Consider the following 19,175-nt stretch of genomic DNA (forward strand, 5'->3'; position numbering starts at 1 on the left):
AGCCAATGTCGTGTTGAATCACCCCCCCCCCCCCCCCCCCCCCCCCACAAAAACAACATCCAAAACAACTTCTCACATGGACGATCTCCACTGTCAACTTTCTTTGCGTGCTACAGTACAGTCCTTATTTAAATACAAACAATCTCCAAAGAGCAAGTCAAGTAGTTAAGTTAAAAATGTCAAGTGTGAAGCGTGCTGAAAAAGTGTAGAGACAAAAAAACAAGGAACCACACTATGAAGCTAAGGAGGGTTTGGCCTTACAGGCTGCAGGCCTGTCTGGAACCATGTGGGCCTAGGACTCTTTCTCAATTCATCTTTCCTTGATTCCTTGCATCCTGTCTCCTTCTCAAAATAGAAATTGGAGAAGAAGAGGAGAGAGGATGTAAGGAATCATCAAATTGAGATAGAGCTTACCTCCGTTTGGTTCAGGAGAGAAGAGCAGCACTGATAGGTGCTAGTGGACTCCAGTATGTATCTGTCTGTCTGTCTGTCAGAGAGTAGTACTCACTGTTTCTGCAGGAGGTTCTGCTGCTGCTGCCTGTATGACTCTACAGTGTGCTGAGGCAGAAACTGCATGAGTTCCAGAGACTCTTTGATTTTTACCAAAATCTCATAGATTTCACGGCCTTTGATCTATAGAGGGAGAGAGAGAGAGGGGTTGGTTAGCAGCTGGAACATACCACAAGATTAATATATTGTATACAATAGAGTGTATCAGGGTTGGTTTTGCCAATATGGACAGAGGACCTTTATTCTGAAGGTCAGACTCTAATTTTGAAACACTCCCCTAATTATTGACTGTACTAACGTCATCATGGGGTCAGTTAATTCCCTGGGGAAAACCCAGGTAAAGGAACAGAGGACCATAGACAAAGATATTATATTATCTATGGTGTGGACAGACTGCATACTCACAGGCAGACAAAATACTTCCTCATCGGTGGATCTTCTCTTCTTGACGGAGGACATCTGGATTCCATGGGGGGCCTGGCGGAAGGCTGGAGAGGTGAAAGGGAGGACGGAGGGAGGGAGGGCGGAGAGGAGGACAGAGGAGGGAGGAGAGGAGGGTACAGAGGGAGGAGAGGACGGAGGGTACAGAGGGAGGAGAGGACAGAGGGAGGATAGGAGGAGGACGGAGGGAACAGAGGAGGACAGGAGGAGGAGAGGAGGAGGACGGAGGGAACAGAGGAGGACAGGGGGAGGAGAGGAGGGAGCAGAGGAGGAGAGGAGGAGGACGGAGGGTACAGAGGAGGGAGGAGAGGAGGAGGACGGAGGGAACAGAGGAGGACGGATGGAACAGAGGGAGGAGAGGAGGACCAGAGGGAGGAGAGGAGGAGGACGGAGGGAACAGAGGAGGACGGAGGGAGGAGAGGAGGACAGAGGGAGGAGAGGAGGACAGAGGCCTGGTCAGTACATGTAGCTAACTGGGCGGGTTACACCAGTTGGACATAATATTGGTTAGAACTCTACAACAGCAAGCAATATAACATGGAAAACAAGCACAGGGCAGGAGGAGAGAGACTACAGCACAGGACAGGAGGAAAGAGACTACAACACAGGGCAGGAGGAGAGAGACTACAGCACAGGGCAGGAGGAGAGAGACTACAACACAGGACAGGAGGAAAGAGACTACAACACAGGAGGAGAGAGACTACAGCACAGGGCAGGAGGAGAGAGACTACAGCACAGGGCAGGAGGAGAGAGACTACAACACAGGACAGGAGGAAAGAGACTACAACACAGGAGGAGAGAGACTACAGCACAGGGCAGGAGGAGAGAGACTACAGCACAGGGCAGGAGGAGAAAGACTACAACACAGGACAGGAGGAAAGAGACTACAACACAGGAGGAGAGAGACTACAACACTGGGCAGGAGGAGAGAGACTACAGCACAGGGCAGGAGGAAAGAGACTACAGCACAGGAGGAGAGAGACTACAACACAAGAGGAGAGAGACTACAACACAGGAGAAGAGAGGCTACAACACAAGGCAGGAGGAGAGAGACTACAGCACAGGAGGAGAGCGACTACAGCACAGGAGGAGAGAGACTACAACACAGGAGTAGAGAGACTACAGCACAGGGCAGGAGGAAAGAGACTACAACACAGGAGGAGAGAGACTACAGCACAGGAGGAGAGAGACTACAACACAGAAGGAGAGAGACTACAACACAAAGGCAGGAGGAGAGAGACTACAACACAGGGCAGGAGGAGAGAGACTACAACACAGGGCAGGAGGAAAGAGACTACAGCACAGGAGGAGAGAGACTACAGCACAGGACAGGAGGAAAGAGACAACAACACAGGAGGAGGGAGACTACAGCACAGGAGGAGAGAGACTACAACACAGGAGGAGAGGGACTACAACACAGGGCAGGAGGAGAGAGATTACAACACAGGGCAGGAGGAGAGAGACTACAGCACAGGACAGGAGGAGAGAGACTACAACACAGGGCAGGAGGAGAGAGACTACAGCACAGGAGGAGAGAGACTAAAACACAGGAGGAAAGACTACAGCACAGGGCAGGAAGCAGGCAGTGGGTGTGTGAGCGAGAAACAGAGAGAGTATAGTATGATCACAGCCAGTCAGTCAGTCCTCCAGCAGAGAGAGTATAGTATGATCACAGCCAGTCAGTCAGTCCTCCAGCAGAGAGAGTATAGTATGATCACAGCCAGTCAGTCAGTCCTCCAGCAGAGAGAGTATAGTATGATCACAGCCAGTCAGTCAGTCCTCCAGCAGAGAGAGTATATTATGATCACAGCCAGTCAGTCAGTCCTCCAGCAGAGAGAGTATAGTATGATCACAGCCAGTCAGTCAGTCAGTCAGTCCTCCAGCAGAGAGAGTATAGTATGATCACAGCCAGCCAGTCAGTCCTCCAGCAGCTCCCAGCACTACTTACGGCGTTTCATACACTCACTGGTCTTTGTTCCATCAGTTACGTGCTGCTTGCGGATGCTGTCCTCGTCCGCCTTGCGGTCCCGGCCAGGACACGCGCAGATCCTGGCCTCGAAGCAGCGCCGACCCAGCACCTGACCTCTGCAACGTAGGAGAGACACAGTAACATTTATTTACCATCTATAGGGAGGGCTAAGATCCCAAATTAGAGCCAGAGCCATGTGGAAAACTATAGAATAAATGCATTTACACTGAGTGTACGAAACATTAGGAACACTGTCCTAATTAGTTCAATTCCAGGCTGTATCACAACCGGCCGTGATTGGGAGTCCCATAGGGCGGTGCACAATTTGTCCAGCGTTGTCCGGGTTTGGCCCGGGGTAGGTCGTCATTGTAGGTAAGAATTTGTTCTTAAAACTGACTTCCCTGTTTAAATAAAGGTTAAATAAAGAAATAATATTGCCCTTTTGCCCTCAGAACAGCCTCCATTTGTCAGAGCATGGATTCCACATGGCTCCAGATCAGTCTATATTCTGTATGGCTCTGACCATTAGCCTGGCCCCAGATCAGTCTATATGGCTCTGACCATTAGCCTGGCCCCAGATCAGTCTATATGGCTCTGACCATTAGCCTGGCCCCAGATCAGTCTATATGGCTCTGACCATTAGCCTGGCCCCAGATCAGTCTATATGGCTCTGATTTGTGCTGCATAGTCATCTGTTTGGCATGACAATGCCCATGGAAGTTGGCAGGACAACACAAACAGATCTGGGACACTGATGAGACACATTGTTTTCTGTTGTCTTGAATGACTCTCCCCTTGAGGGGACAATATAAAGTTGTATTGGAATGAATGTCTTACTCTCTGGTTTCCAGGGTGACGATGATGAGTATGGGGCGTCGGTTCATTCCTCCCACACAGCTGGAGTTGCACATGAAGTTATATAGGATGGTGGTGAACTCTGTGCCCACCTGGAAGAGGAGACATTAACACACAGAGAGGAGACATTAACACACAGGAAGTTATACAGGATGGTGGTGAACTCTGTGCCCACCTGGAAGAGGAGACATTAACACACAGAGAGGAGACATTAACACACAGAGAGGAGACATTAACACACAGAGAGGAGACATTAACACACAGGAAGTTATACAGGATGGTGGTGAACTCTGTGCCCACCTGGAAGAGGAGACATTAACACACAGAGAGGAGACATTAACACACAGAGAGGAGACATTAACACACAGAGAGGAGACATTAACACACATGAAGTTATAAAGGATGGTGGTGAACTCTGTGCCCACCTGGAAGAGGAGACATTAACACACAGAGAGGAGACATTAACACACAGAGAGGAGACATTAACACACAGAGAGGAGACATTAACACACATGAAGTTATATAGGATGGTGGTGAACTCTGTGCCCACCTGGAAGAGGAGACATTAACACACAGAGAGGAGACATTAACTCACAGAGAGGAGATATTAACACACAGAGAGGAGACATTAACACACAGAGAGGAGACATTAACACACATGAAGTTATATAGGATGGTGGTGAACTCTGTGCCCACCTGGAAGAGGAGACATTAACACACAGAGAGGAGATATTAACACACAGAGAGGAGACATTAACACACATAGAGGAGACATTAACACACAGAGAGGAGATATTAACTCACAGAGAAGAGATATTAACACACAGGAAGTTATACAGTATGGTGGTGAACTCTGTGCCCACCTGGAAGAGGAGACATTAACACACAGAGAGGAGATATTAACTCACAGAGAGGAGACATTAACACACAGGAAGTTATACAGTATGGTGGTGAACTCTGTGCCCACCTGGAAGAGGAGACATTAACACACAGAGAGGAGACATTAACACACAGAGAGGAGACATTAACACACGGAGAGGAGACATTAACACACAGAGAGGAGACATTAACACACAGAGAGGAGACATTGAGGAGGTATTAACACACAGAGAGGAGACAGAGGAGACATTAACACACAGAGAGGAGACATTAACACACAGAGAGGAGACATTAACACACAGGAAGTTATACAGTATGGTGGTGAACTCTGTGCCCACCTGGAAGAGGAGACATTAACACACAGAGAGGAGACATTAACACACAGAGAGGAGATATTAACACACAGAGAGGAGACATTAACACACAGAGAGGAGACATTAACTCACAGAGAGGAGATATTGAGGAGGTATTAACACACAGAGAGGAGACAAAGGAGACATTAACACACAGAGAGGAGATATTAACTCACAGAGAGGAGATATTAACTCACAGAGAGGAGATATTGAGGAGGTATTAACACACAGAGAGGAGACATTAACACACAGAGGAGATATTAACACACAGAGAGGAGACATTAACACACAGAGAGGAGACATTAACTCACAGAGAGGAGATATTGAGGAGGTATTAACACACAGAGAGGAGACAGAGGAGACATTAACACACAGAGAGGAGATATTAACTCACAGAGAGGAGATATTAACTCACAGAGAGGAGATATTGAGGAGGTATTAACACACAGAGAGGAGATATTAACACACAGAGAGGAGATATTGAGGAGATATTAACACACAGAGAGGAGACATTAATACACAGAGAGGAGATATTAACTCACAGAGAGGAGATATTGAGGAGGTATTAACACACAGAGAGGAGATATTGAGGAGATATTAACATACAGAGAGGAGACATTAATACACAGAGAGGAGATATTAACTCACAGAGAGGAGATATTGAGGAGGTATTAACACACAGAGAGGAGATATTAACTCACAGAGAGGAGATATTGAGGAGGTATTAACACACGGAGAGGAGATATTGAGGAGATATTAACATACAGAGAGGAGACATTAATACACAGAGAGGAGATATTAACACACAGAAAGGAGATATTAACACACAGAGAGGAGACATTGAGATATTAACACACAGAGAGGAGACATTGAGGAGATATTAACACACAGACAGGAGACATTGAGATATTAACACACAGAGAGGAGACATTGAGGAGATATTAACTCACAGAGAGGAGACATTGAGGAGATATTAACTCACAGAGAGGAGACAGAGGAGATATTAACTCACAGAGAGGAGACAGAGGAGATATTAACTCACAGAGAGGAGACAGAGGAGATATTAACTCACAGAGAGGAGATATTAACTCACAGAGAGGAGATATTAACTCACAGAGAGGAGATTTTAACACACAGACAGGAGATATTAACTCACAGAGAGGAGATATTAACACACAGAGAGGAGATATTGAGATATTAACACACAGAGAGGAGATATTAACTCACAAAGAGGAGATATTAACTCACAGAGAGGAGATATTAACTCACAGAGAGGAGACAGAGGAGATATTAACTCACAGAGAGGAGACAGAGGAGATATTAACTCACAGATAGGAGATATTAACTTACAGAGAGGAGATATTAACTCACAGAGAGGAGATTTTAACACACAGACAGGAGATATTAACTCACAGAGAGGAGATATTAACACACAGAGAGGAGATATTAACACACAGAGAGGAGATATTAACACACAGAGAGGAGATATTAACTCACAGAGAGGAGATATTAACTCACAGAGAGGAGATATTATCTCACAGAGAGGAGATATTAACTCACAGAGAGGAGACATTACCTCACAGAGAGGAGACATTACCTCACAGAGAGGAGATATTAACTCACAGAGAGGAGATATTAACTCACAGAGAGGAGATATTAACTCACAGAGAGGAGATATTAACACACAGAGAGGAGATATTAACACACAGAGAGGAGATATTAACACACAGAGAGGAGATATTAACTCACAGAGAGGAGATATTAACTCACAGACAGGAAACAGGGCTCTGACACAGTCTGTTTTAAGGGAGACAGACAAGAGACAGTGCTCTGACACAGTCTGTTCTAAGGGGGGCATACAGGAGACAGGGCTCTGACACAGTCTGTTTTAAGGGAAACAGACAGGAGACAGGGCTCTGACACAGTCTGTTTTAAGGGAAACAGACAGGAGACAGGGCTTTGACACAGTCTGTTTTAAGGGGGACAGACAGGAGACAGGGCTCTGACACAGTCTGTTTTAAGGGGGACAGGGAAGAGACAGGGCTCTGACACAGTCTGTTTTAACACTGAGGAGACAGGGCTCTGACACAGTCTGTTTTAAGGGAAACAGACAGGAGGCAGGGCTCTGACACAGTCTGTTTTAAGGGAACCAGACAGGAGACAGGGCTCTGACACAGTCTGTTTTAAGGGGGACATACAGGAGACAGGGCTTTGACACAGTCTGTTTTAAGGGGGACAGACAGGAGACAGGGCTCTGACACAGTCTGTTTTAAGGGGGACAGGGAAGAGACAGGGCTCTGACACAGTCTGTTTTAACACTGAGGAGACAGGGCTCTGACACAGTCTGTTTTAAGGGAAACAGACAGGAGGCAGGGCTCTGACACAGTCTGTTTTAACAGGGAGGAGACAGGGCTCTAACACAGTCTGTTTTAAGGGGGACAGACAGGAGAAGGGGCTCTGACACAGTCGGTTTTAACAGGGAGGAGACAGGGCTCTGACACAGTCTGTTTTAACAGGGAGGAGACAGGGCTCTGACACAGTCTGTTTTAACAGGGAGGAGACAGGGCTCTGACACAGTCCGTTTTAACAGGGAGGAGACAGGGCTCTGACACAGTCGGTTTTAACAGGGAGGAGACGGCTCTGACACAGTCCGTTTTAACAGGGAGGAGACAGGGCTCTGACACAGTCCGTTTTAACAGGGAGGAGACAGGGCTCTGACACAGTCCGTTTTAACAGGGAGGAGACAGGGCTCTGACACAGTCTGTTTTAAGGGAAACAGACAGGAGGCAGGGCTCTGAGCTGTGGCCAAATAATTAAGAATTAGAAAACCTAAATGGACCTGAATCCTCTTATGATGGTAAATAAGAGCAGCCATTTTGGCCAGGGGGTTGGTAAGTCAGTGGTCAGTCAGTGCTGCGACAAGACATTGGGTAAAACAATGAATTTGAAGATTTTCTTGCACTGTATGTTTGTTAGCTAGCTAGCCAGACGGTGTTAGAGGAATGATTCCATTGATTTGTCAAATTATCTGCCAATATGCCAACATTGCATTCATCAATGCAGTCAGTCTCCAGCCAGACACAGGCTGACATCAGTTGATGATAGGACTTTAACAAGTTGTAAATGCAACAAGTACTGATATCACAGCTTTCCACGAAAACTCAAATGTCGACATCTATGGTCTATTTACATATATATTTTAGAGGATATATAAAATTGGTATAAAACCCATATAAACTGTATTTATAATTATATGACGACAATTATATTACACAATTTCTGATATATCACATGATCTACTTTTATTTTCCTGCATATTAAAAAAAAAATCAGGATTATGCCTCTACTGCCATTCAATCCAATTAGACGGGTTTGGATTTCTCCCTGACCAATATGGCTCCCATTATCACATTCTGGAACCTTTGAAGGGGTTTATGACATTGACCCCTCTGGTAATTTAATAGGATCTCTATAGCTGTGGCCTGGTGGAAACGAGAGGGACTTTACCTGAGGTGGCTCGTATGGGACCAAGACACTCTGACGGCCCGTGATGGAGTCCTCCAGATACTGGGAGTGGTTGTTACCCTCCACTCGGATCAGGTGACTGGGAGGGGCTATCTGACCTACAAAAACAACCCAAAATGCCATATGCTTATCAAACAGCCAAAACATGTTACATATCAAAGTAGATAAATAACTTATCAATGGTAGTTTAGGCTAGTTAATAAGGTCATGGTAAAGGCTAGTTAATAAGGTCATGGTAAAGGCTAGTTAATAAGGTCATGGTTAAGGCTAGTTAATAAGGTCATGGTTAAGGCTAGTTAATATGGTCATGGTTAAGGCTAGTTAATATGGTCATGGTTAAGGCTAGTTAATATGGTCATGGTTAAGGCTAGTTAATAAGGTCATGGTTAAGGCTAGTTAATAAGGTCATGGTAAAGGCTAGTTAATATGGTCATGGTTAAGGCTAGTTAATAAGGTCATGGTAAAGGCTAGTTAATAAGGTCATGGTTAAGGCTAGTTAATAAGGTCATGGTTAAGGCTAGTTAATAAGGTCATGGTGCGGACGCATCTGAGAGGTAAAGGCTAGTTAATATGGTCATGGTTAAGGCTAGTTAATAAGGTCATGGTTAAGGCTAGTTAATAAGGTCATGGTAAAGGCTAGTTAATAAGGTCATAGTGCAGGAAGCATCTGAGAGGTAAAGGCTAGTTAATAAGGTCATGGTAAAGGCTAGTTAATAAGGTCATGGTTAAGGCTAGTTAATAACGACATGGTACAGGAAGCATCTGAGAGGGCTAAGAAACGTTTATATTTCTGTTCCCTGTTTATATTGATATAAGAGACATTGTTTTTCTGTAGTGCTTTAGGAGAGGGGGACATACATCAACTCACTAACCATCACTGAAGTAAACAAGGAGAGAACAGTGTGTGACTTTTATTGTTCATTTAGGAGAGAGACACATAACTAACCAACTAACTAACTAGCTAGCTAACTAACTAACTAACTAAATAACTAACTAACTAACTAACTAACTAACTAACCATCACTGAAGTCAACAAGGAGAGAACATTGTGTCACTTTTATTGTTCATTTAGGAGAGAGACACATAACTAACTAACTAACTAACTAACTAACTAACTAACCGTCGTTGAACTCGCGGCTGAGCTCGTGGTTGGGGCAGCGTTTGACCACCTCGGTGACGTGCTCTGCCTTCTTGTAAACGGGCATGGCCCTGATGACGGCGCCCTGCGGGGGGTTGGTCAGCACCTTGATCTGGATGGGACACGTCTTGGCGATCTGACAGTACAGCTTCTTCAGCTCTGTAGAGTACTGGAGAGACAGAGGACAGGTCAGTACTGGAGAGACTGAGGACAGGTCAGTACTGGAGAGAGAGAGGACAGGTCAGTACTGGAGAGACAGAGGACAGGTCAGTACTGGAGAGAGAGAGGACAGGTCAGTACTGGAGAGAGACAGGTTTAAATACACAGGTCAGTACTGGAGAGAGACAGAGGGAGACAAGTTAAAATATAATACAATATACTAGAATTAATAACAGTGAGCTTATAAGCAAATATAATCAACACATTATAGATTATAGCCTTCAAAACAAATGTCAATATTACAAGTTAACATCTGTTGCCTGTTGCCTAGTAACCCTTCTGTTAACATGCTTAGCAGTGCCTTTAAAAACATCTGTTGCCTAGTAACCCTTCTGTTAACAGGCTTAGCAGTGCCTTTAAAAACATCTGTTGCCTAGTAACCCTTCTGTTAACAGGCTTAGCAGTGCCTTTAAAAACATCTGTTGCCTAGTAACCCTTCTGTTAATAGGCTTAGCAGTGCCTTTAAAAACATCTGTTGCCTAGTAACCCTTCTGTTAACAGGCTTAGCAGTGCCTTTAAAAACATCTGTTGCCAAGTAACCCATCTGTTAACATGCTTAGCAGTGCCTTTAAAAACATCTGTTGCCTAGTAACCATTCTGTTAACAGGTTTAGCAGTGCCTTTAAAAACATCTGTTGCCTAGTAACCCTTCTGTTTTCCCCTGGAGCACAGAGGGTTAAAGACAGGCTTGTGATTATGACACACACACACACACACACACACACACACACACACACACACACACACACACACACACACACACACACACACACACACACACACACACACACACACACACACACACACACACACACACACACACACACACACACACACACACACACACTCTCACTCTCACTCTCACTATCTCTCTCTCTCTCCATCATCATAGGGATTTGTGTTGTGTTGAGGCCAAGGTGTATGTGGATAGATGATACACACCTAGTTAATGTCTCTTGGTATAGTGAGCTCCGGGGCAGGAGCCAGGCACTTCCAGAGGAGTGGTGCCGTAATTAACTGCCCTGCCTTCACTCTGGGCCTGGTTTTCACCTTTCATCTTCAAGATTAGGGGACACGACACAGTGTTTCCATTCCGGAGGTTACTTAACCAGCACTTAACTCAGTGACGCTGTGTTGTATTTGGTCGTACTGTATGATGCTGTTTTAACGATGAGGTCAGAGACAAAGATGGGGTTTGCAACACCTTGAACCTTACTTCCTGTCTGACACAGCATCTGACTAAAGTTGATGCATCGACCACAGGAATGGAAGCGTCCTGACAGGAAGTGCTGCGCCACTAACAGCCACTCAGAAGTTGAATCCTGGATTGGGCGGTATCCGGATGTTCATACCGTTTCTGTACCATACCGAATCCACACACATTATTTAAAGTATGATTTATATTGTTTTAAGCAATAACAACAACAAAAAACTATTTCGGCAACAGGGATCTCAAACCAGGAAGTGGATTGAATGTCTCGGCTGTAACCATGAAGCGTGACATCTAGCAAACATTATATTTGAGTTATTTACCAGAGGCTCTTATCTTATCCAGAGCGACTTACATATAGTGAGTGCATATATTTTCGTACTGGGTCCCCCCTGTGGGAATCCCACCCACGACCATGGCGTGGCAAGCGTCATGCTCTACCAACTGAGCAACACAGGACCTTCCAAATGCATGCCTGGAGCAACCCGAGTTGAATATCATTTATTAGATTTCTTATAGTTATACTTCAATTAGACACTGAACAAAAATATAAACGCAACATGTAAAGTGTTGGTCCCGTGTTTCATGAGCTGAAATAAAAGATACCAAGACATTTTCCATACGCACAAAAAAACGTATTTCTCTCAAATGTTGTGCACAAATTTGTTTATGTCCCTGTTAGTGAGCATTTCTCCTTTGCCAAGATAATCCCTACTACACCTGACAGGTGTGGCATATCAAGAAGCTGATTATTACACAGGTGCACCTTGTGCTGGGGACTATAAATGGCCACTCTAAATTGTGCCGTTTTGTCACACAACACAATGCCACAGATGTCTCAAGATTTGAGGGCCCTCCAACACCACTTCCAGCAGCATCTGATCTCCCATCCAGGAACTGACCAGGACCAACCCTGCATAGCTTCAGAAGCAAGCCAGCAGTGGTATGCAGGGTGGTATGCTGCTGGTATAATGCACGGCTCCATGTCACAAGGATCTGTACTTAATTCCTGGAAGATGAAAATGTCCCAGTTCTTCCATGGCCTGAATACTCACCAGCCATGTCACCCATTGAGCATGTTTGGGATGCTCTGGATTGACGTGTTCTCACCTTCAGGCATTTCAAACAAAATCGTACAGTCATAAATAATGCATGCGCTTTCTGCCTGACTGGCACTTTAAGAAAGAGAAAGGAGAAAGAACTCAGTCAGAACGAAAATACAAAATTGCTTCTTCCAGCCATGACCATGCTGACTAAACAAACGTTTCAGATCTGTACCACTACTACTACTACTAATACTACTACTACTACTACCACTACTACTACTACTACTATTATTACCACAACTACTAATACTACAACTACTAATACTACCACAACTACTAATACTACTACTCCTGCTACTACTAATACTACCACAACTACTAACACTACTACTAATACTACCAATAATGCTACTACAACTACTAATACTACCACAACTACTAATACTACAACTACTACTAATACTGCTACTACAACTACTAATACTACCACACCTACTGCTGCTACTACTAGTACTACAACTACTAATACTACTACTACTACTACTACTACTACTACTGATACTACTACTGCTACTATTAATACTACTACTAATACTACAACTACTAATACTAACACTACTGTTACTACAACTACTAATACTACCACCACTACTACTACTACTAATACTACTACTACTACCACAACTACTACTACTACTGTTCCTACTACTACTACTACTACTACTGTTACTCCTACTACTACTGTTACTCCTACTACTACTGTTACTACTACTACTGTTACTACTACTACTGTTACTACTACTACTCCTACTAATACTACTGTTACTACTACTACTGTTACTACTACTACTACTACTGTTACTACTACTACTGTTACTACTACTACTACTGTTACTATTACTACTCCTACTAATACTACTGTTACTACTACTACTACTGTTACTACTACTACTGTTACTACTACTACTCCTACTACTACTACTGCTACTACTACTACTGCTACTACTACTACTACTACTGTTACTACTACTACTACTGTTACTACTACTACTACTGCTACTACTACTACTGTTACTACTACTACTACTGCTACTACTACTACTGCTACTACTACTCCTACTACTACTACTACTGTTACTACTACTACTACTGTTACTACTACTACTACTGTTTCTACTACTGTTACTACTACTACTACTACTGTTACTACTACTACCTCCGTGTAAGCACTATGCACTCACTGCATGTGTCCCAAATGGCACCATTTATAGTGCACTACATTTCCAAAACCCTTTGGTCAAAAGTAGTGCACTATATTGGGAATAGGGCTCCATAATGCACGGCTCCATGTCACAAGGATCTGTACTTAATTCCTGGAAGATGAAAATGTCCCAGTTCTTCCATGGCCTGAATACTCACCAGCCATGTCACCCATTGAGCATGTTTGGGATGCTCTGGATTGACGTGTACGACAGCGTGTTCCAGTTCCCGCCAATATCCAGCAACTTCACACAGCCATTGAAGAGGAGTGGGACGACATTCAACAGGCCACAATAGACAGCCTGATGAAGGAGATGTGTTGCACACCCCTACTCATTTTTAAAGGTATCGGTGACCAACAGATGCATATCTGTATTCCCAGTCATGTGAAATCCATAGATTAGGGCCTCATGCATTTATTTAAAATATACTGATTTCCTCATATGAACTGTAACTCAGTCAAATCTTTGAAATTGTTAGATGTTGAGTTCACATTTTTGTTCAGTATAGTTATAAGCAGTGTATTTGGAAATACCCCGGTATAAACGGGAAATTGGCCAAACCTAGTTGAGTGGTTCACAAAGTCCTACCTATCTACTGTACAGAAAGTGACACAGAGAAAGTTGCTCACCTTCAGGCATTTCAAACAAAATCGTACAGTCATAAATAATGCATGTGCTTTCTGCCTGACTGGCACTTTAAGAAAGAGAAAGGAGAAAGAACTCAGTCAGAATGAAAATACAAAATTGCTTCTTCCAGCCATGACCATGCTGACTAAACAAAAGTTTCAGATCTGTACCACTACTACTACTACTAATACTACTACTACTACTACCACTACTACTACTACTAATATTACCACAACTACTAATACTACAACTACTAATACTACCACAACTACTAATACTACTACTACTGCTACTACTAATACTACAACTACTAATAATACCACAACTACTAATACTACTACTCCTGCTACTACTAATACTACCACAACAACTAACACTACTACTAATACTACCAATAATGCTACTACAACTACTAATACTACCACAACTACTAATACTACAACTACTAATACTACAACTACTACCAATACTGCTACTACAACTACTAATACTACCACAACTACTAATACTACTACTACTGTTACTACTAATACTACCACAACTACTAACACTACTACTAATACTACCAATAATGCTACTACAACTACTAATACTAACACAACTACTAATACTACCACAACTAATACTACCACAACTACTAATACTACAACTACTACTAATACTGCTACTACAACTACTAATACTACCACAACTACTAATACTACTACTACTGTTACTACTAATACTACCACAGCTACTAGTACTACTGCTGCTACTACTAGTACTACAACTACTAATACTACTACTACTACTACTACTGATACTACTACTGCTACTATTAATACTACTACTAATACTACAACTACTAATACTACCACTACTACTACTACTACTGCTGCTACTACAACTACTAATACTACCACCACTACTACTACTACTAATACTACTACTACTACCACAACTACTACTACTACTTTTCCTGCTACTACTACTACTACTACTACTGTTACTCCTACTACTACTACTACTGTTACTCCTACTACTACTGTTACTACTACTACTGTTACTACTACTACTACTACTACTACTACTGTTACTACTACTACTCCTACTACTGTTACTACTACTACTGTTACTACTACTACTACTGTTACTACTGTTACTCCTACTACTACTGTTACTACTTCTACTCCTACTACTACTACTGTTACTCCTACTACTACTACTGTTACTACTACTACTACTATTATTACTCCTACTAATACTACTGTTACTACTACTACTACTGTTACTACTACTACTACTGTTACTACTACTACTGTTACTACTACTACTGTTACTACTACTGTTAATACTACTACTCCTACTACTACTACTACTACTACTACTACTACTACTACTGTTACTACTACTACTGTTACTACTACTACTGTTACTACTACTACTGTTACTACTACTACTCCTACTACTACTACTACTGCTACTACTACTACTGCTACTGATACTCGTACTACTACTACTACTGTTACTGTTACTACTACTACTACTACTGTTACTACTACTGTTACTACTACTACTACTGTTACTACTACTACTGTTACTACTACTACTCCTACCACTACTACTGCTACTACTACTACTGCTACTACTACTACTACTGTTACTACTACTACTACTGTTACTACTACTACTACTGCTACTACTACTACTGCTACTACTACTCCTACTACTACTACTACTGTTACTACTACTACTACTGTTACTACTACTACTACTGTTACTACTACTACTCCTACTACTACTACTACTGTTACTACTACTACTACTGTTACTACTACTACTACTGTTACTACTACTGTTACTACTACTACTACTACTGTTACTACTACTACCATCTCCGTGTAAGCACTATGCACTCACTGCATGTGTCCCAAATGGCACTATTTATAGTGCACTACATTTCCAAAACCCTTTGGTCAAAAGTAGTGCACTATATTGGGAATAGGGCTCCATTTGGGACAGACATTGTGTAATCCCTCCAGTGAAGGAGACATGGAAAAACACAAGAGAAGGAAAAAGTGTCCTGCCAGGTTGGCATTTGAAATGGAACAATTATTGTGTGAACATTGTGAAAACATCCCCGGGGCAGTGTTTGTGTTCTAAAAACGATTCTACAGTAAATTCCATCTCTGTTAAGCTGTGTTGCAGTGAAAGGAGCCCATCCCAGCATCTGTCTAGGATAACTTTTAATATTCTTACACAAGCAGGCTGTACTTGGCAAGGATCCTCTCCAGGATGATCCCTCTAGCTAGCAAACCAAACTAACCTCATTGTGAAGCAGTCCTCTACAACAGGATGAATAGACTTCTGTAGGGCTAGATGTGTCAGACCAAGTACACTACTCTGCCACTGCACTAAGACAACAGTATATATATATATAACCACTGCTATAAGACAAGAGTATATATATATAACCACTGCTCTTATAAAAGGGTAATTACTCTGGAGTTGCACTGAGAAAGCAGTCAGTAAGGGAGAAGGGGTCCTTGATATTCCTAACCAGTCAGTAAGGGAGGAGGGGTCCTTGATATTCCTAACCAGTCAGTAAGGGAGGAGAGGGTCCTTGATATTACCAACCAGTCAGTAAGGGAGGAGGGGTCCTTGATATTACCAACCAGTCAGTAAGGGAGGAGGGGTTCTTGATATTACCAACCAGTCAGTAAGGGAGGAGGGGTCCTTGATATTACCAACCAGTCGGTAAGGGAGGAGGGGTCCTTGATATTCCTAACCAGTCAGAAAGGGAGGAGGGGTCCTTGATATTACCAACCAGTCAGTAAGGGAGGAGGGGTCCTTGATATTACCAACCAGTCAGTAAGGGAGGAGGGGTTCTTGATATTACCAACCAGTCAGTAAGGGAGGAGGGGTCCTTGATATTACCAACCAGTCGGTAAGGGAGGAGGGGTCCTTGATATTACTAACCAGTCAGAAAGGGAGGAGGGGTCCTTGATATTACCAACCAGTCAGTAAGGGAGGAGGGGTCCTTGATATTACCAACCAGTCAGTAAGGGAGGAGGGGTTCTTCATGTTACCAACCAGTCAGTAAGGAGGGGTCCTTGATATTACCAACCAGTCAGTAAGGGAGGAGGGGGCCTAGATATTACCAACCAGTCAGTAAGGAGGGGTCCTTGATATTTTAAAAAACCTTGCAGATTGATAGTGGCCGACTGTTTCCCCCATGTGAATGTATGATAGATAGCAAGAAAAGAAACGTCCCTTTTTCAGGACCCTGTCTTTCAAAGATAATTCATAAAAATCCAAATAACTTCACAGATCTTCATTGTAAAGGGTTTAAACACAGTTTCACATGCTTGTTCAATGAACCATGAACAATTAATGAACATGCACCTGTGGAATGGTCGTTAAGACACTAACAGCTTACAGACGGTAGGCAATTAAGGTAACAGTTATGAAAACTTAAGACAATAAAGAGGCCCTTCTACTGACTCTGAAAAACACCAAAAGAAAGATACCCAGGATCCCTGCTCATCTGCTTGAACGTGCCTTAGGCATTCTGTAAGGAGGCATGAGGAATTCAAATGTGGCCAGGGCAATAAATTGCAATGTCCGTACTGTGAGATGCCTAAGACAGCCCTACAGGGAGACAGGACGGACAGCTGATCGTCCTCGCAGTGGCAGACCACGTGTAACAACACCTGCACAGGATCGTTACATCCGAACATCACACCTGCGGGACAGGTACAGGATGGCAACAACAACTGCCCGAGTTACACCAGGAACGCACAATCCCTCCATCAGTGCTCAGACTCTCCACAATAGGCTGAGAGAGGCTGGACTGATGGCTTGTAGGCCTGTTGTAAGGCAGGTCCTCACCAGACATCACCGGCAACAACATTGCCTATGGATGCAAACCCACCGTCGCTGGACCAGACAGGACTGGCAAAAAGTGCTCTTCACTGATGAGTCGCGGTTTTGTCTCACCCGGGGTGATGGTCGGATTCCTCGTCGAAGGAATGAGCGTTACACCTGTACTCTGGAGCGGGAACGATTTGGAAGTGGAGGGTCCGTCATGGTCTGGGGCGGTTTGTCACAGCATCATCGGACTGAGCTTGTTGTCATTGCAGGAAATCTCAACGCTGTGCGTTACAGGGAAGACATCCTCCTCCCTCATATGGTACCTTTCCTGCAGGCTCATCCTGACATGACCCCCCCCCCCCAGCATGACAATGCCACCAGCTCGTACAGCTCGTGCCATACTGCGCGTTCTGTGCGTGATTTCCTGCAAGTCAAGAATGTCAGTGTTCTGCCATGGCCAGCGAAGAGCCCGGATCTCAATCCCATTGAGCACGTCTGGGACCTGCTGGATCGGAGGGTGAGGGCTAGGGTCATTCCCCCCCACAAATGTCCGGGAACTTGCAGGTGCCTTGGTGGAAGAGTGGGGTAACATCTCACAGTAAGAACTGGCAAATCTGGTGCAGTCCATGCACTGCAGTACTTAATGCAGCTGGTGGCCACACCAGATACTGACTGTTACTTTTGATTTTAATGCAGCTGTTTGCCACACCAGATACTGACTGTTACTTTTGATTTTAATGCAGCTGGTGGCCACACCAGATACTGACTGTTACTTTTGATTTTGAACCCCCCCTTTTGTTCAGGGACACATTATTCTATTTATGTTAGTCACATGTCTGTGGAACTTGTTAAAGTTTAATGTCTCAGTTGTCGAATCTTGATATGTTCATACAAATATTTACAGATGAAAATAAATGAAAATCAACGCAGTTGACAGTGAGAGGACGTTTTCTTATTTTGTTGAGTTTATATTGACGTGAATGTCAGTTATGTTGATGAGGAGAGATTCCGTTGCCTGGGGAAACATGTATGTAGATATGACGAGAAAGGGGGGGAGAGAGGCGAAGAGAGGAGAGAGAGAGGAGAGGAGAGAGAGAGAAGAAAGCAAGAGAGCGAGAGAGAGAGGGGGGAGAGGAGAGAGAGAGAGAGAGAGGAGAGAGGAGAGAGAGAGGTGAGGAGAGAGAGAGAGACAGAGAGAGAGAGAGGGGTGGGGGGGAGAGGAGAGAGAGAGGAGAGGGAGAGAGAGAGGAGAGAGAGGAGAGAGAGAGGGGAGAGAGGAGAGAGAGAGAG

At 43.8% G+C, this 19,175-nt stretch overlaps 1 protein-coding gene across 5 annotated transcripts in view; it reads right to left on the reverse strand.

The window, feature by feature from the left end:
* Positions 1 to 19,175, reverse strand: part of LOC110490603 (tumor protein 63) — a 129,184-nt gene that overhangs the window by 19,174 nt on the left and 90,835 nt on the right. For 3 of the 5 annotated variants that reach the window (XM_036979009.1, XM_036979013.1, XM_036979011.1), the window contains 6 exons: positions 9,653 to 9,839; positions 8,515 to 8,630; positions 3,758 to 3,867; positions 2,900 to 3,036; positions 916 to 998; positions 509 to 633 (listed from right to left, as the gene is read on the reverse strand). In XM_036979009.1, coding sequence (XP_036834904.1) covers positions 509 to 633; positions 916 to 998; positions 2,900 to 3,036; positions 3,758 to 3,867; positions 8,515 to 8,630; positions 9,653 to 9,839 — 758 coding nt within the window. The remainder of the gene's footprint in view (positions 1 to 508; positions 634 to 915; positions 999 to 2,899; positions 3,037 to 3,757; positions 3,868 to 8,514; positions 8,631 to 9,652; positions 9,840 to 19,175) is intronic. The other 2 variants (XM_036979012.1, XM_036979010.1) reach the window with 1 other exon arrangement.

The sequence above is a fragment of the Oncorhynchus mykiss genome, chromosome 5, assembly GCF_013265735.2.
Source record: "Oncorhynchus mykiss isolate Arlee chromosome 5, USDA_OmykA_1.1, whole genome shotgun sequence".
NCBI classification, from domain to species: Eukaryota; Metazoa; Chordata; class Actinopteri; order Salmoniformes; family Salmonidae; genus Oncorhynchus; species Oncorhynchus mykiss.